Source organism: Brachionichthys hirsutus, unplaced genomic scaffold (genome assembly GCF_040956055.1).
Source record: "Brachionichthys hirsutus isolate HB-005 unplaced genomic scaffold, CSIRO-AGI_Bhir_v1 contig_1378, whole genome shotgun sequence".
NCBI classification, from domain to species: domain Eukaryota; kingdom Metazoa; phylum Chordata; class Actinopteri; order Lophiiformes; family Brachionichthyidae; genus Brachionichthys; species Brachionichthys hirsutus.
In genome coordinates, this window is record NW_027180474.1 from 67,477 (window position 1) to 87,425 (window position 19,949).

General features: G+C 42.9%; 2 protein-coding genes across 2 annotated transcripts; one reads left to right on the forward strand and one right to left on the reverse strand.

Annotated features, from left to right (window-relative positions):
• Positions 1-291: 291 nt before the first annotated feature.
• Positions 292-3,018, reverse strand: LOC137915202 (Na(+)/H(+) exchange regulatory cofactor NHE-RF3-like). Its single transcript, XM_068758644.1, has 7 exons — positions 2,812-3,018; positions 2,372-2,585; positions 1,713-2,045; positions 1,434-1,630; positions 1,137-1,361; positions 754-1,065; positions 292-336 (listed from the first exon to the last, which is right to left on the reverse strand). The coding sequence occupies exons 1-7, from the start codon at positions 3,016-3,018 to the stop codon at positions 292-294; spliced, it is 1,533 nt and encodes a 510-aa protein (XP_068614745.1).
• Positions 3,019-8,014: 4,996 nt separating this feature from the next.
• On the forward strand, positions 8,015-19,699 carry LOC137915198 (cholecystokinin receptor-like). The gene is made up of 5 exons (XM_068758638.1): positions 8,015-8,165; positions 13,282-13,533; positions 16,266-16,527; positions 17,396-17,523; positions 19,158-19,699. The coding sequence occupies exons 1-5, from the start codon at positions 8,015-8,017 to the stop codon at positions 19,697-19,699; spliced, it is 1,335 nt and encodes a 444-aa protein (XP_068614739.1).
• Positions 19,700-19,949: the final 250 nt, after the last annotated feature.

Consider the following 19,949-nt stretch of genomic DNA (forward strand, 5'->3'; position numbering starts at 1 on the left):
GTGGACAGTTTATTTTCAGCATGCATGCACACACATGCTCAGATCATTACACATGCCCGCAGGTAGAGGTTCCCTCTTATATGCAACACTCATCTGCTATGGTGGAGATGTTATATTGTCAATTTCAGAAGTCTTTAACTGCGCTCGGTCTGTCTTTTCTTCCTCTCTTTGTCAGAATGATTGGACGTGTGAAAACCTTGGTGCCGATTGTAGAGAAAAATGTGACGGATTGAAAGAAGCGACTTTAGATGGACACGGGTCAAATCAGAAAACGATGATGGCGATGGCTTCTCAGAGTTTCACGTCAATGCTGCCTTCAGATGACGAAGAAGAGGTCTAGAGGGGAGGAAAGATAAAAGATCGTCGTTTAAAATAGTTAACATTCATTTATCACTTCTTTTTAAAACAGATGCTAAAAAGAGGATTAATAAAAAAGGTCCATTAGATCCATCTAATGCTATCTGAACGCTTCAGGGTTTACTGTAGATCTGTAATATCAGCTTGTTTGTTGTTGTTTGTTATTGGTCCGGTGAGAGAATGCATTCTGGTTGAACTCTTCGCTGTATCCTGCTCCACTTTGGTCCGTTAATGCACCACCGGCTACATTTTCCTACAGCCATCTCTCCAGCGGTGCTTCAGCAGGGATCACGTTGGACTTGCTGAACTCTCTCGAATAAATCGTTGACCTTGTCCGTCGTAGTTTATATCAATCTGCTCACTAGATGCTTCAGGTTGGACCACGCTGCTACTCACCCTCTCTCTCACTGCTTCTCTGGCACCTGCAGCTTTTAGATTGTCCTCCAAACTGGTCCCGGGAGATTCTTCAGAATGAACCTGGGCGTAAGACGTTTTCCCGAGGAGCCGGCGTGTGATGGCCACTCCTTTAGCCGTGAGCTGGTCGTAGGCGCTCCTGTCGGCCACGAGCATCTCCAGCGTGCTTTCACTGCGTTTGATCATTGCCACCACTTCCTCGTGGCTGTTCTTCTCCACGTTCACCCCGTTGATCTCAACCACGATGTCCTCGTCCTCCAGACCCGCCCTGTCAGCCGCTCCGCCCTTCACCACCTGAAACCGGCTTGTGCTTCACCACTGATTTGAAATGGTTCTGTGAAAATGGTGGCGTGGATGATCCTTACCTCCATAATATACTGCCCACACACCCCCTGGATGCTGTTCAGGTGAAAGCCAAAGCCACCTGAGGTCTTCTCCATTGTGCACAGCTTCGGCTTGAGCCCCTCCTTCGTTACCTGGGGCGCTAAGGACGAGCTGCTGGGAGTCGGTAAATTGAGGGCCTCGCTGTAACTGGGTGGTGAGCTGGAAGTCTTCGCGTCTTCACAGAAAACCACAGGAGACACTTTCCCCTGTGAGGGACAGAGCCGCGGCGTCATGGAGATGTCTCAGCTACGGTGTTGGAGCGTGGAAACGTTCCTCACCAGCTTGAACATCTGGTCTGTCTCTTTGTCGACCACGAGGAAGCTGCATGTCCTGCCGCTCTGTCTGATCATGTCCACCACCTGCTCATGGCTGCACTTCTCCACATCCTTGCCATCGACAGCGACTAGTCTGTCTGCCTCCTTCATGCCTGCTCTGTCTGCTGGACCCCCCTTGTCTATAGCCTTCATGAAATGGCCTGCAGATAATGAGCACACAGTCGAAACACAAGAGTCTTCTCAGCATTGCCGTGTTATTTATTAGAGCAATGCGGATCTTGCCTGTCTGCCTGGGATCCTCCCGGAGCAGGAAGCCGTAGCCGTCGGATCCGTTGATGATGCTGATGGAGCGCGGCTTGTGTGGAAGGTACTTGATGGTGGCCAACCACGATCCGATCTTCACGGGCTTGTTCTTGTAGTATTCTTGTGCTTCCTCATCAGCCAGCAGGATCATCAGGCCGTCGCCGGACAACTTGATCTTTTCCACGATTTGATTGTGTGAGGATTCTTCCACGGTCTCCCCGTTGATCTCCAGCACACGGTCTTTGCCTTTAACCCCCGCCATGTGAGCCACTTTTCCCGGCACCACCTCTGTCATGAAAAACCCCGGTTCATCTAGAGAGGATGCCGCGAAAAATAGAAAACAAAGCACAAATGTATTTAAAGATGGCGATATTTCAGCGGAAATAAATGTTTCACTGCGATTAAAAACATCAGGAGATTTTTAGAAGCAGAAATATATTCGCTATCAATCAGGGAGGTCATAAATAAGTCAACAGTACTGGCAAAACTAACTGTTGGTGATTTGCATTGTGGGTAATCTTGGGTTTAAACTAGATCATCTTTTCTCTACACACTCACTGTGTATGTTAAACGGCTGTATTTGTATGTTATCTCTCTTTATTCGTTATTCTAAAGTTCACAAATCAAACTCTGCTCACCTTTGCCTGAGCGAAGAGAAAACCCGTAACCCAGTTTGGACTTGATCAGGTAGCAGAGTTTCGGTTTCGGCGCCTGTTCGGCCGCGCCGTTAGCAGCGAGTGGGCTCTGCGGGTTGGACAGGTCCACTCCCTGCGTTTTGAGATGCTTATAGGAAGCTTCGTCCAGGATGTGGAATGTGACCGACACGCCGCTGTTTCTCACCAGGTCCACCACCTGTCCGGGGGAACACAGTCACAGCAGGAGGTCTTAAATAATGTCTTCTGGGGTCAAAGGAAAAAACCAGCTGTCTTTCTTTTCTTGCTAAATGATGTTGGATGAAAGCAAAGGTGTTTGTCATTGACGTGTTTTTGTCTGATAAACGTCTCCTAAATAAGTCATTCCCGCGCCACCATGCTGTCCTGTCTCACTTAATTCATGCCCCGCATTAATATCCCATCACCTCTGAGTGGAGCAGCCCATCAACAAACTTTCCGTTAACCCGCAGGATGCGGTCTCCGTCCTTCATGCCAGCCAGCTCAGCTTGACCGCCCATATCCAGGGAGCGGATCAGATGGCCGTCCTCGCCCTGCTCCAGCCTCAAGAAAAAGCCGAAAGTGCTACCCGGCCTCTTGGTCAAGGAAATCAACCTGGGCTTGTACCCGGACATGTCCTAATGTGGACAAGAGGGACAAAACCGTCATGTCAGTTCTACTTTCATCTGCTCCTCACTCAGTTTGGATGTAAACAAGTCAAACTGGCTTTCTGCACTCGGCACATTTATCTCCAGATGTCACCAATTAATATCAATTGTGAAATAGTCTACGTGGAATAAATCGTGATTTTGTTTTTAGACCATAGTGAACACAGCTGTAAAGATAAATTATTAAAAAAAGACAGAGAGAAGGGTTAGGTCTGAAATAAAATACAAATAAAAATCCTTTACGAATGCAGGAAACCCAACCAGAGAGGAGAATGTGGATCAGTGCTTCATTTAAGGGCTGGGGTTCGAACCACCAACCTTCTGCCTGCGCCGCCTCCTGAGCCAGAGCGTACAGCCTTTTAAAACCTCAGAGGTGCTAATAGATTCCAATTAAAAGTTGATTTCACGGCATGGCTTGAGTGTTAAGGTTAATGGTTGATGGAGCAGCTGAGTGGGAAGGGTTACCTGCAGAAGACGTGGACTTTGTCATCGGAAGCACCTGTTACTGATACATCGCCATGCGAAGGTCATAAAGGGTGTGTGTGTGTCGGTACGCTGACAGCTCGACATTAAGCGTGTGTGTGTGTCCAGTGTTCTCGTTGTGTAAGATGTGTGTGTGCTATTCCGTAAAAAGACAACACTTTATATGACGCCTGCAGAATTTGTTGATAAAATTCACCTTAAATTAATTCTGTTTATACTTTTTTTTTTTTTTTAGCACTGATGCAAATGTAACGTAATCAATACATATTAATAGTCAAAAATCAACTTGATAATTTTACACACATTTCTCTCATCAATAGATCCGCTTTCAGAATGAACAACTTGAGATGATATAAACATACTATGTGGTCTTATTCAAGGTTTGTTCAACACAAATCTCCATATTATATTCATAAAGCAAATGTATATTTTTGTGGGTTGGTTTCGTATCGCCCGAATGTTCCCAACAGTTTATTTTTAAAATCTCGTGTGACTCCTTAATTAAGTGACCCGGTACCACCATGTATGCCCAGTCTCACCAAAAAGTGAACTTTAACTTTATTTATGGAGAATTAGGATGAAATTACTCGATGGAAAATGTTGAAATAAAATAATAGATTTAATTTCTCTCTCATCATGCAACAACTAATCCTTTCTTTTCATGGAGCCCCTTGAAGGAGTTCTAACCCCCGTAAATATGCTCTGTTTTGCTCAATTTGTTAAATAATTAGATGACATAATTATCCATGCACGTTAAGTTGAAAGCAAGTTTTAGAAACTCACCAGCTTGTTCCTGCTCAGTGTCCAGATCCAAAAGGAGTTGCTCACCTGTCACTGCTTCGCCGCTGTCTGTTGAACCTGCCAGCCGCCCCCCCTCCCCCCAACGCCGTAGGAACTTTGATGGGTCAAAGGTGAGCCTAAAGGCTGAGTTATTTAACCGCCCCGTGCAATCGGTCTCTGAAAGGAAGATGGAACCATGAAGCCTTTCAGCAGTCATTCGGTGTTCAAATGTTCAGGACGCAGTTTGAAATGGCAGCTATGATTATAGTGCAGTAAGGACTATAATCATACATGCGGTTGAAGAAAACCAGCTATGCACAAAGAGACTGTTCATATAAATAAAGGTTTTGCACCATCAGTATATATTATTAACCCTTTAAAGCCAAATGTGTCACATTTGATAAACGAGGCGTTTTGGGATTTTGAGAGTTCTACATATTGAATAAGAGCAAATTTATGTGAATTATTATAAGGTTACACTAAGACTATTCCCCCCCAAAAAAAAGATTTCTGGCAACTATTTCTTAAGATGAAGAAACATCGACTAATAGTTACGGTGGCCCTGAAGTGCAAACCACTACAACAAATTAAAAAACACTATAACATTAACGTGAGCAATACAACATTACCCTTACGGAAATACTCAAAAAATGGTAACATAATTAAAAACAAAAACAAAAAAAACTTCAGGAAAAAGTGTTTTATTTACTTTTCCCTACATTCATATATCTTAATCCTCCTCATTTCAGACATATTTTGTGGCATGAATATCTACGATGTTGGCCCCTTTACAAGCAATTTGCAGTTGAGCTGTTTTAATGGGTGTGTTTTGTTGAATCGTACTGTGGCCCACTTTGTGTGTCGTTTCACCTGATTACATTATTGTTGTTCTCTGGGGACAATATACAGGCTGTGCTGCAATGCACTTTATCTTTTAACTTTCTTCCTCTTGACAGCGTCGCTCTTAAAACAGCGGAACTTGGGACATTTCTTAGGACATCGTGTCAAATCACCATTTTTGATTGGACACCAGATGTTAGATTATACTGTCGATGCCCACATGATGCAATAATAATACAAATCTGGGTGAACAAACATCTACTTGAGTGGACAAAATGCACGTTTATTTCCTGAACGTTCACCTGCAAGGTTCTAAAGGTTCGTGTTATGCTGGGGCGTAGTTTATCTCTATAGGTTTGGCTGCTATGGTCGATAGCTATGGGTGAGTCCTCTCGTTGTAAAAGGGTTATTATGATACGATCCTTGGGATGGGACAAAGGTGGCAGCCGACCAAAGACAAGCAAAACAAATCTGCAAACGCACGTTAATTCATGACTTTGCATGCAGTTCTGTTTCAAAGCTGTATGTATTATTCCACCAGGGAGGCTGTTGTGCTCAGTTAAATTCATTGTTAGTTAAATAACACAATATTACGATGAGTTATCGCTTGTTACATCTTATTCATTTCTAAGGGTTTACAATCTATGCAGCTTTGTCTGATTTACTTATTTCTTCCTCGTTTTCGTTGATCCATTGTCTTATCACATCATCAACAGAACCATCTGACTGAATCAAATGTCCTTTTGTAAGCATCATAATTATACATGTTCCTAGAAAGTCATCTATCTATCTATCCATTTTAAAAAGGAGCAAATTGTGAAAATTCCTGATTGTTCAGTGAATGTTAGTTTTTCCCACTCAGCACTGATGAATAACAGGATGGCGCTTGACTGTCTGCCAGAAATTGAGAACTGCAGGAAATGTCAAAATGCCAGCAGGATGTGGGGCGTCAGTCTTTGTGTTTGAACATGAGGACACTCAGTCACTGGCGTATGTACCTACATGAGCACTCACAGCCCCCCCACACACACACACACACTCGCTACCAGCCTGGAGCTATGTTTGAACAATCGATTTGGGAGGTCCAGGAGCCCCAACCGGAGAACAGATGATGGGACTGGAAGGAGACAGCAATTGTCTTCAGCTTGGCTCAGCGCTGATGAATTCGCCACCCATTCCCCTCAGTCATCACCATCTGTTTACCTGGAATAAAATGAAATCTGTTGTATTTCTGCGACGCGATACCTTTCTGGATTGCTAAATCTGTCAAAGCTGCTGTTTTATTCTCTTTTATTTCATCATCGTATGCATTAATGATGTTTCACCCCTCCCAAGTTGCAGAAATGAGCTGAGTCAACCCCAGGAGAGATGACCTGGAACCTGCTTTCTTATGGAGCGGAGCATCAGCGATCAACACGTAATGCCAGTTTGTGATTACTGCACTGGTTCTCTCCTCATCTTGATTGGCATCCTCACACGAACCGTTCACGTGGGGTAAGTGGATCTTGCACATGACCTGCTTGAGACAGTTAATTAGACCACAAAAAATATTTGATGTAGGCCGATTGAAATAATGCCCTTCCCTTTTTTATTTTCTGGGAGTCATTTGAGCATTCGGCGGCCTGGCAGACAGTCCCTGCTCTCCATAGCAATAACACGCCTCAGAAAGCAGCAGCATTTTAGCCTCCCAAATGTACAGGTGGTACAGAAGAGGCAGTCGCTCGCTGCTTTCAGGAAAAACAAGCATGCACCCGGTCCATTCTCAAGGCACACATCACATGCATTGCTCGGGTTCAGATCGACAAAAACGTATTATCCCAAGATTTTAAACATTCTAGAAACAGATGACGGCTCTACAAAACCGGCCATTAATCCGTTTACATTCTCATAATATTTACAGATTGATTGTCGTGTTCTTCACTCACCACACAGAGTGAGATTTATCATTGCCACATCTCATCAAACGAGTTCAGTGAGGAAAGGACAGGTTTCCTTTTGTGCATGTCAGGTTATTTCTATTTTCCACACATAAACTTAGTAAAAAAAATACAAATACTTCAACAAACTATGATAAACATGACCATGATTATGTTAAATAAATGAGATTTAACAAGTTTCCACTGCACTGTGCGACCGGAGGTGCACTCACACACCACAAGAGGGCAGCAGCGCACATGGAAAATAATTATTACGAGCTCGGGAAACGTTCAAGGCATGAGATCACTAACTTCACATTTACGTGCAAGTTCGAGTCGACAATTATCCAGACCTGCATGTTGAACACGAAACGTTCACACTCCATCACCCTCCAGACATGCGCCTTGATCCACCGTTCTGGATTGTTCAGCGTAAATCTCGTTGGGAAAAGTGTTCTATGAATGGAATTCGGCATGAAAGGCTTATTATATACAGTAAAAAAAATAAAAAAAATAATCCTGTTTCTATTTAGGGGGGGGCTATGATAATTTATATCTGAGCGAGGAAAATAGCAAAAAAGATTATCAATAAACAGTTCAAGAATTTAAAAGCCCGATATAGTCCACAGCAAAGTCGCCGCACACACACACACACACACACACACACACACACACACACACACCACCCTATATAGCGTTAGTCGACCACTTTCCTTTGCGCGCACTCGCCCTCCTCATGCGCACCGGTCCTGAGCCGACCATTGACTGACGCGCTCACAGAGCAGGAGACAAAAACAGGTCAAAGGCAGCAGCAGCGGTTTAGGGGAGATCAAGGTGAAGCTCAGTGGATGCGGAGTCCTGTCATTTCACCATGTTTGAGGCGCACGCGGAAATATACAGGTCAAAATCGAACTTTTTGTAGCCGCGCGCAACAGAGCAAAAACATGGACCTGTGTGCGCGCAATGAGACACCGACGTACCCAGAGTGCGTCGGACAGACTGACGCGCTGCTGAACGGATCTGGGAACTTGGAGACAAACGACACCGACGGCAACGTCTCCACATTCCTCACACCGCATCGCGTGGCGCAGAAAGGTGAGCGGACACGCAAGTTCTACCACGCGAAGGTTCATCAAATGCTGCCACGGCCGTGTCATCCAAGAGTTCACGCAGTGGCAAGTGATTAGAGTTTGATTGACATGGTGGAGCTGAAGATCTCTGGAGATTAAGGAGGCTAAAACTCAATTTGTGCAAATGTGTCCATTAAAGAAAGAGGCTTGTTGGACATTTTAGTCATGAATGAAAATCACAGGTCTAAAGTGAACAGCTGTGCGCTGTATAAACAGCTCCTCTATACACTTGGCAGGCTTACAAGAAAAAGCTAAATTAAATTGAAGCTATGTTGTTTTGTTAGTATTTACCTTTATGTTAAGCGGAAATCTACAGAAATACAAACAAATAAAATACAATAAAAAAAATAAGGATCAGAGAGAAAATGTGTCACAGCAAGGACTCAAATCCTGCCCACACGGAGGATTTAAAAAGTCCAATGGCGTCATATCTGGTCTGTGCTGCACGGACCGGCTGCTGCTTCCTGCTTCTATTTCATAGCCTTTTCTGTTTTCTAGCATTTCCTAGTCCTTGATTCAAAGTGAGGGTATAAAGATGTTGATTGCAAAGCCTGCAGGAAAGTTTCTGATTTAGGTTTCTATCGATAAAACAAAATTGATTTGAGCTTGTAAAGAAGAAAGAACATTTAATCACTCTCTTTACTTGGTTTTTATCCATCTCCATCCTTCACCGTCTGTTAGGGTCCCCATGTTGATGAGGTGTGTGTGTGTGCGTGTGTGTGTGTGTGTCTTTGCATCGGCTACTTGAAGGGGAAATACACTCCATTTATCACAAATGAACGATATTCACAGTATTTCCCTGTTCACTCAGTCATTCTCACATCTTCTCCACCTGCCAGTGTGAGCAGTGATGGGATTATTATATTTTCACTAGTATTTTATTAGTCAATAATTGCACTATTCTACAGCTCAACCCCCCCCCTCCCCCCACACACAATTCAAAATTTTACACACGAAGCATATCAAATTCTTCAAAACATTACGGTTTTCTTTAATATTTAAAATCATATACAAAGTTTTAGATTAAACAACTTTGTTAAGCTGTTATACACATTTTTTATATATATTATTAGCTGTTTTTGTAGGTCACTGAAAACCAAATCATTTTGAGGTTTGACTTCTCGCTCACCGAAAGCTGCAGGCTGTTGTTATTCATACTCTACATGCATCTCTCTCTTTTATTAACCAAACAATGAATACTAATCAAGTAAAGAGCCACAGATGAATCTTTAATGACATAGAGTATACGAAACAGCTGGAATTGACCTTCTTAAACATTCATTATATGACTAATATGTGAATAATTTACTCCCAGGGACATTTTTCTGCACTTTACCTTTTCCTCGTGATCGTCCATAAATGGACTTTTCTTTGTAGTGCAGTATTATTACATTGTGATATCCCTCACTGGTACTTTTGAGTACTCACCCATTATAGAGCTGCTGAGCTAAATCAGAAGTCTGCAAATCACAAACTTATTGCCCAAATAGGTCTATTTGATGAGTTCAGGAAGAGTCGGTTGCGTCTCGTGTCTGATGAGAATGACAGAATTATACATAAAGCGTGATTTATGTATACGTAATTGCACCTTCAGACCACCACTCAGATGGTCACTTCTCTTCAGTTGGATTTCTTTTTTAACCCATTTATCATTCCTGCCGTGTTTCGCTACTGTGGTCAAACAGCCATGCTGTCTGCAGGTTTTCATCCTCACCAATGGCGCTTTGCTGGATCTGGATCGGAATATTTTGTAATCTGTCAAAAATAAATGAGCTGGAAGCCCCAACATCCTCCAAACGTGACCACAAGATTTGTTAGTAATTACTATTTATACTGTTTTCCATGGGCCCTCCACACTTTTGATAATTGAGAGAGACATTTATTTGACCAGCATGTGGTGTCATCATGTGTTTTTATTGGAATCTAAAACACAACCTGTTACTTAAAGTGTGATGTATGAGTTACCATGACGATGCACCCTGGCAAGAAGTTCCTTTGCTCATTACAAACGCTGCTTCGTAGCATAGGCAACTGGTTTAAAGTTGTTAACAGTGCTGCTTCTGATGCTATATTAGTGAGATGGCTGCAGAGCAAACAGCCTTTTCTGAAGTGTTGTGTAGTTGATCAAGAAGACAGCAGTGGGGGGAGTCCTTTTGTGAGCAGACAAATATAATGGCAGGCTGCTGACCGGACTGGATCAGCAGTCATCCATCGTACACTCTGGAAGATACAATTGCATCGTAAAAGTGACCCATCAGGGGAACCGGTCTAAATGCTCACGGCGTCACTGTTTTAAAGCCGCTCGATTGCCAAGCTTTTTTCGAAGATGGACATCTGTCTCCGTCACTAAAGTCTAATGTCCTGTTGACCCATCCTGCCCTCCTCCCCACAGACATGATATCGCTCTTTAAAAACACCCCATGACTTCCTCCTTTGCTCCCAAAAAGGTAGATTTAGCATCAAGACATTTCTGCATCAAACTGAAAACAGAAAAGCATTAATGCCTCCTGATTCTTTACATTTTTAGCAAAGTTTATTTGTTACTGCGAGTGTTTTCCCAACATCTGAACTAAATCGTTGGGTTAGAGGAGCTTTTTTTTAACAGGATTTGATCAGACTTTTGCGCTAATATTACATTTTGTTAAAGGAATAATTGTATTAGAAACTGATGATGTAAAGTCTGAGATACGTTTACTCCTGGTCTGTTAAAGGTCAAAGTGAATCAGACTGATTTTTGAATCCATAAATGGAGTTTCAATGTTAAAATGTAATTTTTTTTCCTGACCTCATTCTGGATCAGATCCAGAAGACATTTTTCTTGATGGTGTATATCGGACCCCTTTATGACTTTATGAGGTTGGAAGCCTTGTCTTTGGACTGCCTAACAGTGACTGTTTGGTTTTCATTTTACTCTCGCCCATTGACTGCTGAGATGGGCTCCAGCATGGCCCGCCACCCGGTATGGACAAAGCGGTTGGAAAATTAATGAATGACTGGTTTTTGACTGTTCTCTACTTCCTTCTTCGCTCAGTGCGCCACCGCTGCCATTTCTGGGTATAACCTCATCCTTCACACCTTCCCGTCTCACTTCTCCTTGAACGCCTGCAGTCTGTGCTAAGCAACCTGCATGTAGTTTAACCACCATTACCGCGGCTTCTGTGGCTACTGTGGTGTTGTTAACAGAAAGTGGTTTCATTCTGTGACTATCAGTAATTCTGGGTTGCAGCTGGTTTACGGATTTAGCCTGAGGTGACTTTTACCATATTGGATTAGCACTGCAGCTGCAACATTTACCAATAGCCTGGTCTGACAAACTGATCATAAAATTAGCATTTCAATCAATGTGGTAATTTTCAATTGAGTGCGAATTTGCACAATTTAACTAAACTTTGTAAAATACAGAACACACACATCAAGGTCTCAACACAACATATGTTGAACAATACAGAGAAGCAGATAGAGACACATCACACAGATAGTACGTGGAGGTTATGGACAAAAAGAAAGAAACATTCAGTGTCAAAAAGAAGCCACCAACCTCTGCCAAGGCTGATCCTTCCCTCCAGAGGACCCCTTCTCTAGCGTCTGTATTTAGATCCTTTGCCCATGAAAACACACACCAAGAACTTGGGTCCATCCATAATCTTAGTGTATGGGAAAAAACGGCAGTGAAAGAGTCAACCTTTCCCGTTCTGCCTGGCGAGTTGTTTTTCCGAAAATCACACGTCCCATCCACCTGCGCGCTGTTAAAGGTTTCGTGCAAATGTGTGTCTAATTTCTTTAATTTAGATGGCTGCCCTCAGGGTTAGAAAAACAACAACTAAACACGGATCCACCTCTTTATGCAAATCTACTTCTGCAGGGTTTAAAACAATGATCATGCCAACAGACAGACGGACAGACAGGCGGAAACATGACCTTCTTGCTGGAGGTAATAAAACAAACTAATCATGTAGCCTCCTTGAAAGAAGCAGTTTGACCGTCGACCTACGCTGAAAACCAAAGTCAAGTGCCCGGCCAACGACTCAGCTCCTCACAGCACTTCTAGTACACAAAGAGCAGTCTGTGTAGTATTACTATACGTATCACCCAGCTGGGTCGGGCCAGATACTCGTTGAATACAGTATTTGCATCAGCATGAACGGACCCAGCCAGGCTACAGAACTTAAGCAACAGCAAGACCTGCAAGGTGGAACATTGTTGAGAGAAGGTGAGTGATAATGCTCTCAACACACACACACTACCAGGAGCAGCTGTTGGAAGTGTGTGTGAATTCCTGCACAGCCAGAGTGCACAGAGGAAGAGTCATTGACTTTGATTAGGCAACATATTTCACGAGACGAGGGAGAGAAAGTAATAAAGGAGTGTTGGCTCTTATTCTCCCAATCGTCAGTCTGGATGTTTTCATCATGCTCGTGTGATGCTTGCACAAAATGCAACACTTTTACTTGCTCTAATGAAGGAATCCTGATGCACTGTCAGCAGAAAGCCACTCTATTAGATTGTTCTATATTTGCATAGAGGTGAGTGAGAGAGACGGCGAAGGAAAGGACATATAATGGGACAATCCAACGGAGGAAGACTGACTTACTGACTGAGGCTAAATTCATTGCTCATCCTGCGAGTTGTCGGAGTGGAGGGGAATTAATACTCTATATAGTGTTAGACTATTAACATTCAGGATGCTGAGAGTCAGTGAGTTGAGAGTGATGATCAGCCAGAAAATATGAATCAGCAATGGTGGGATTAACCTCTGTTTCAGAGTAAATAAAAGCTTTCAGGTTGCCCATGTTCAAAACACAACCTTTCCTGCTGACATGATGTAAAATGTCCCCAGATACCAGTCGTTCAGGTCTGCAGTAGCTTTGCCACATTTTTCATAAATTGGAAGGAGGAAATGGACATAGAAAAAAAAATGCAAACTTGAAATACAATCATTATGTTTTTTTTCAGATTCTCAGCCAGTTTGAATAAACCCTTCCGCTCCGTTTACCACAAGGAGTATAACATTATTGTCTGAATGCTGCCAGGATTCATGAAGACAGAGTCATTGTATTGATATTGCTCCTTTTCTGTGCTAGATGGGGACCACACTCTGCGGATCCTGCTCTACTCGCTCATCTTCTTCCTGAGTGTAATTGGCAACCTGCTCATCATTGTGGTGCTGACGGCCAATAAACGAATGCGCACCGTCACCAACACCTTCCTGCTGTCGCTGGCTGTCAGTGACCTCATGATGGCGCTCTTCTGCATGCCCTTCACCCTCATCCCCAACATCCTCAAGGACTTCATCTTTGGAGCTGCCATGTGCAAGATAGTGTCCTACCTTATGGGTGAGAGAATGAGAGAACGGGGGGGGGGGGGGGGGGGGGTTGAAGGTCACATATTATACACTTTTTACACAAGTTATTGCAGTTCCCAAATACTTACATGAAATATCTGTGACAGTCTTTGGTCAAAATAGCAAACAGATGCTGCAGGACAGCGTCCGTCATTTCTGTCTCAAACAGCTGTCAGAAACGCCTCTGAAAATGAAACCGAAAAAACCGAAATTCATAGAGGACACGCGAGTAGCTGCACGCTACCATGGCAATATACTTTTAGCACATACTAAAAACATTTTTTGCCGTAACATTACCACCAAAAAAGCAAACTACGGAGGATTGACTGGATGGTTTGATTCAGTAGTTTTTGGGTTGGTAATGACCCGAAACCACCAAAATAATCGTGTAGAAACATGGGAAAAGTGATTTTCTTCATAATATGTCCCCTTTAAGTTAGGAGAATATAAAAATACACTTAATACTCCATGCAAATAGAGATGCGAGTGAATACAATTTGTGAAACGGAGAACAACAACAAAATGATTGCGGTAATGTGAAATTTAGAGACAAACATGAGCGAGGACAGGAACACTGTGCGTACCCCGAGGGCATGAACCTCCGGGAACTGAATAGAAAAGGTGGATTAAATTAAGCACACGGCACTGAATAAAGCAGAGCCATCATCATGATGCACTGAGTGAAGGGCCTGCTGGCTGATTGGTATTTGCTTCAATGAGATCTGCTCTAAAGCTGCTCCCATCGGTACCAAAAAGACAGCGCATCCCTGAGTCACACACACACACACACACACACACACACTCATCGAATCATCTGGAATGGATTGTGGAGGAGGTTTAATCAATTTTTACCTCGACCAAGAAGGTTATGTTTTTGATGGCATTTATTTATAAATTTATAAATTCGGATACAATTTTGATCCCATTAAATATTGAGAGTAATCCTGATACCCGTCTGGATACAAAAAAAATCTGGATTTTCCCATTTACTTACAATGGAGGCATTTAACAAAAATTTGCGGAAATGATTAACCCTGTAACAATGTCATAATTAGACACTTGGTATGTTGACACTGGAAGGTTCTAACAGATAAATAAACATCCAGAAGAAGACATACCTTAAACACAATTTGAATAGCCCCATTAAAATGGACCCACTGACGGACAGAATCCACTCTGACATTGAGAAGGACGATCTGTTTCGCTTCCTCGGCGTGCAAACGCAGAATACAATGCAGGCTAAGAAACGTCTCAGACGTGAGCTGGATGACGACTCTGAGCCTCTCCCAGAGCAAACGTGTGGGGAGGTTCAACATCCAGCTCGAGGAGAAGCTGCTGATGGTATTCCATGAGAAGCTTCAGGCAAAGAAAGATGGCCACCCGTGGAGCACAGCGAAGGAGCTTCTGAAGGAGGAGATTCCCCATTTAAAAACAGAGCTGCATGAAGCCAAACAGGAGAACACAGCAGATCAAGTCCGGTATCTGGAGGCACAAGTAACGGCCCCCTGTGAGGTGCAGCAGTCGGTCGACCCCAACGCCCTTCAGAGAAGGAGTGAAGGAGACGCATGCTGAGATGAAGCTGCTGGAGTGGGAGCAGGAGCACGAAAGGGCGGCACTCCTCAGATGAGAGACGGGCAGTGGAAGGCGCTGATGGAGAGAATGCAGGATGACCATGAAGCCCAACTTCAGGTGGGGCGTACAGAGAATCGCCAGCTACAACATGTAGTGCCGTCAACTGAGCCTCCAACTCCAACAGGAGAACGCCTCCCTGCTACAGGAGGTCCAGATTGCAGTACGTCAAGACCATTGTGGAACAAATTCTGGAAACCAACACCACTAAGATGGCTCTGAAGGAGCTGGAGCGTCGCTGGGATGAGCAGGAGGAGTAGTCATATCCTCCTGAAGAGACAAACGTTCAGTTGGGGAAGGAGGAGGAGCTACAGGAGAAAGACGTGGCCTCCACATCCCAGAAAAATGGCAAAGAGAGAACCTCAGGTTCTAATGAGGCTCGCCTTCTGGAGGAGGAGCTTGATTCGGAGAAAGACAAAGAGGAGCTGGAAGAGGAAGACAATACCAGCAGGACCCTGTATTCTAAAAATCAATAAATAGTTTAAAAGGTAACTGTGGTCAGGATTTGTTGTTGACCTTCCGTTGCGTGGTGTGAAGAAGAGGAGATTTTTGTTCCCATTGACTTCCATTGGAATCACATACTGTTCTTCATACTGTAATCCTGACGCATAAAAATGCTTTCCCCATGAACACCTAATAAATCTAAGACTCTACCCCCCCCCCCCCCCCCGCCCCAGCAAAAAAAAACTACAACAAAACACACACACACACGCACACATGAAAACAGAGGTAAAGAGAAAAGAGTAATTTCCCGTCGTGCCCTGTCAGGAGGGAGATGCCAGATCACATCAGTGGCCTGGACCAAAATGATTTCTCCTACCAACACCCAGATATCATCAAAGCCCCCCCCCCCTGCATTATATTATTTCATTCACAAGCACATCTCCACAGAGCACCACATATTGGTCTCGGTTATTACTGTGGATATTAAGCGCACATCAGCCATCGTGTTTTTACCTTTTATTATCCTAACTCTATTCTGATGGCAGCGCTGTAATAACTTTCCATTCATAAAGACACAATAACATCTGAGAACACAAAGAAGCGCCACATGTTTACTGACTTTTAAAACAATCTGTTGTTGTTTTGCTACAGGTATATCAGTGAGCATCTCCACATTTAGCCTGGTTGCCATAGCGATTGAGCGTTACAGCGCAATCTGTAATCCTCTGAAGTCTCGGGTGTGGCAGACCCGGTCTCATGCCTATCGAGTGATTGCTGCTACATGGGTGCTGGCCTTCCTCATCATGATTCCATATCCAATCATCAGTCACTTGGACTCTTTTAAGCGCGCTGACAACACCACTGCTCACCAGTGTCGCCACATGTGGCCCCTCGCAACGGCAGAGCAAACGTGGTGAGTGTTTCATTTTGAAATCTTCAGGCAACTCTTTTGCACTGCTTTGTGAAAATGTAGCGGCGCCTAAGGGCAACCAGAAGAATTAAATAATCGTCAGTCATTTGCTTGAAAGAGGTTATTGTCTTGCACCGAACAACAGCGGCCATAAAGTCACTTAAGTTTCACGGCTTCTGTCTAAAGTTTCACGGGTAAGCCAATACTTAGCTAACAGAACTGAATAAAACTGTATTAAGTTATATTTCACGTTAGTTGGGAGTGTAATATGCAGATAAACAGACTCACGCAAAGGTCATCCACGCAATCATTATTTATAACCTACAAGTGGGTTTCATCCCTTATTTTGGATGGGTATAATCAATTATCACTCGTGGAGCAAATAAACGCCTGCCACACACACAACTCCTTCAACTGTCATTTCCCACTAAGCAATAAGCTCTAAAAAAAGAATCAGTGGTTCACATTGGAGAGCAAGATAACTACACAAAAACACAAACATGCGCTTTCATCTTCACACACATTATCTCGGCAGACTTTATTATTATTTTATATTTGTTCTATTAAAAATAGCAATCAGCTATTCTTAGGACTTTCCACTCTATGATAATCCAGCTCAAGGAGAACGTATTGCCTTAAAAGGTTTTTAAACAAAATATTAAGTTAAGGGCATCATCATTATGATTCTGTTGACGCACAATTCTAAAGCAATGTGGGTTAAATGTCTTTAATTTTGTCAGTTTCAAGTTATTTGATTAATCCTTGTGGGGTTTTCCTTCATTAACAGAGGTGTGTAAACAACGTTGTCCCCGTATGGATATAATATCTTCATGGAAGCTGGATCTCAACCTCTCCATTCTGTCTTTTTCAGGTATATTCTGCTTCTTCTTGTGCTGTTTGCGATCCCAGGGTTGGTGATGATTGTGGCTTATGGACTAATTTCCAGGGAACTTTATAGAGGCATCCACTTTGAGATAGGCCACAGAAAGGACTGTCCTGGTGAGACAACGCACACCACATGTTGGAGAGATGAATAATAGACAGATAATGCTTTGATTAATGATTCATGGCCACGAGCAAAAGCAACAAGTTTATTTATGTGTTTGAGTACCGGTATTTCCAATAGATATTCCAACATTGGACTTTTTGAGCTGCATCAAACTTATAACTTATAATACGTAATATTTCCACATTCAAGTGCATTTAAACAGCATTTGTATTTTTTTTTTGCCTATTATTATAATTTGCTGGTAACATTGCATTTAATTAGGCTGTCTGTCTCTGTTTTCGTTAGTAATGTTGGTTGTTAAAAAAAAAGAGAATGAATTTAGTGAAAATAAAAGCTCGTCTAACCACTAATCAGAAAGACTTTATCTATGCATCACAAAATAAATGCATCACTGACGAGAGGTTGTGCACCTAAAACAGTCAGTAATGAGATCTTGTTATTCAACACAAAATTTAAATAGATAGAACATCAACAAAGGAAAGGCCATGAAACAGAAATGCGTTTTCACTCTTCTGATTCTTTTCTCAAAGTCATTTTCGAAGAAACATTTTAAATATGATCTGATTTTACTTTTTAATTTTCATAATTCGGGAATATTGTAAATTCATCAATCTATCTGTATCTGGAATTTTCTATTGTGACTTTTTGATTGACATTAGATAACTGGATGGTGTAAAGTTAACCACCAATGATGTGAAACGTCATGACTTAATTTCATTAGCACGGCAATAATTGTAATGTGTGCAGGTTAAGTGAAGCATAATCTCTTGTGGGCATATGACAGTGAATCTGGATGAGAGCATGATGCTGTGTGATTCCTGGTCCTCCATTAGAGGAGGGAATTGGCAGGCAGCCGCGGGCCTGGACGTCGCATTCTGTTCAGAGAGAGATGTCCTTAAAAAAAAAAGCTTGAAAAACAGAGTTTGATGCAAAAATAACTCGGCAAATTAAAAAAAAAAACATCAGGAAGCAAAGCATAAAAAAATTACCTCTTTGAAAATGTGCATGATTTAATAATCCAGCGGTGGTTTAGAAAAGCACATAAAATGTCTGCACGGCATCAGTTCCTGTTAGGATTGGCTTGGCTTAGTGCTCTAATTACTACAATCAATGTGAATTGTACTTTGTAGAATTAGATTTTATGACTAAATTGCAGTATCCCTGGATGGTTGCTGAGGTTCAGCAAGAACTCCTTGTCCTTCTTTTCATTAAGGTGAGCTGCAGGTCTTTAGGAGCTCTGATTCACTCTGCATAATTAGCACAGCGCCTCGGCACTTTGCCTCATTTGTTAATTCCTTTTTTTTTTATGGACCAGCTGCAGCCAATTTCACTGATAAAATATTTTTTTTTTATCCAGTTGCTGAAATATTAGTCAAAAATAAGGGGAATAAAAACTGTTACAACAAGATGAAGCTCCACAGCTTTTAAATCGTGGCTGTTTTCCAGCCGCCAGATTTACTCATTTGAAAGCAAAAGCTTGTTAATGTTAAGGATTTATTTCAAGTTTTTCTATTAAATTATGAAAATTATATACTATATACATACACACACAGGTCAAATAATGCAGGATTTAAATCCATTACATTTATTATACGAGTCTCTTTCGCTCTGCTCTCCCAATCAGATGTGAAGAATGGACTTACCTCAGCAGTGTCCACCGGCAGCGATGATGGAGATGGATGTTACGTTAATGTTGCCCAGCGGCCGCGATCAATGGAGATGTCCACCATGACTTCATCCACCAGGAAGGCCAAGGTAGAAGGACCACGCAGTAACACATCCGAAGCGAAGCTGGAGGCCAAGAAGCGCGTTATCCGCATGCTGGTGGTCATTGTTGTTCTGTTCTTTCTGTGCTGGATGCCACTTTACTGTGCCAACACCTGGCGGGCTTTTGATGACGTCTCTGCCAAACAGGCCCTCTCTGGGACGCCAATGGCTTACATCCATTTGCTGAGCTATATATCTGCCTGCGTCAACCCAATTATTTACTGCTTCATGAACACACGTTTTCGCAAAGCTCTGCTTGCTACGTTCTCATGCTGCGCCGCGCTTTGCCGTCGCTGCCGTCATCGCGGTCTTCAGGATAACGATGAGGATGTCATGGCAACGGGAGCATCCTTGTCCAAGTTCAGCTATACCACCGTCAGCACCATGGGAACCTGCTGAGGCAGACTGATGGAATCACGATGCAGAAGAAACAGATATCCTGCAGGTAGCACAGCAGCCCACACGCATGTTCATAGTGGCGGTGACGTTGACAGGACGTAGTGTCAGCGTACCACGGTAGAAACTCCATCAACAGCTGTGAGGAAATGTGTATAAGGAATAGCGAAAAGGTGATGTTTTTAAGAATTGGTCACCTGTCAAATTAATCACCAGAGTTGTTGAGCTGCCCCCCCCCCCCCCCACAAGGAAA

Excerpts from the sequence above, each read along its gene's own strand:
- LOC137915202 (XM_068758644.1), bottom strand. The coding sequence starts at position 3,018 with ATGTCCGGGTACAAGCCCAGGTTGATTTCCTTGACCAAGAGGCCGGGT. Across the intron at positions 1,631-1,712 it reads GGAGGATCCCAGGCAGACAG|GCCATTTCATGAAGGCTATA; the intron begins GCAAGATCCGCA and ends CATTATCTGCAG. Across the intron at positions 1,362-1,433 it reads CAGACCAGATGTTCAAGCTG|GGGAAAGTGTCTCCTGTGGT; the intron begins GTGAGGAACGTT and ends TGTCCCTCACAG.
- LOC137915198 (XM_068758638.1), top strand. The coding sequence starts at position 8,015 with ATGGACCTGTGTGCGCGCAATGAGACACCGACGTACCCAGAGTGCGTC. Across the intron at positions 8,166-13,281 it reads GCATCGCGTGGCGCAGAAAG|ATGGGGACCACACTCTGCGG; the intron begins GTGAGCGGACAC and ends TTTCTGTGCTAG. Across the intron at positions 13,534-16,265 it reads GATAGTGTCCTACCTTATGG|GTATATCAGTGAGCATCTCC; the intron begins GTGAGAGAATGA and ends GTTTTGCTACAG.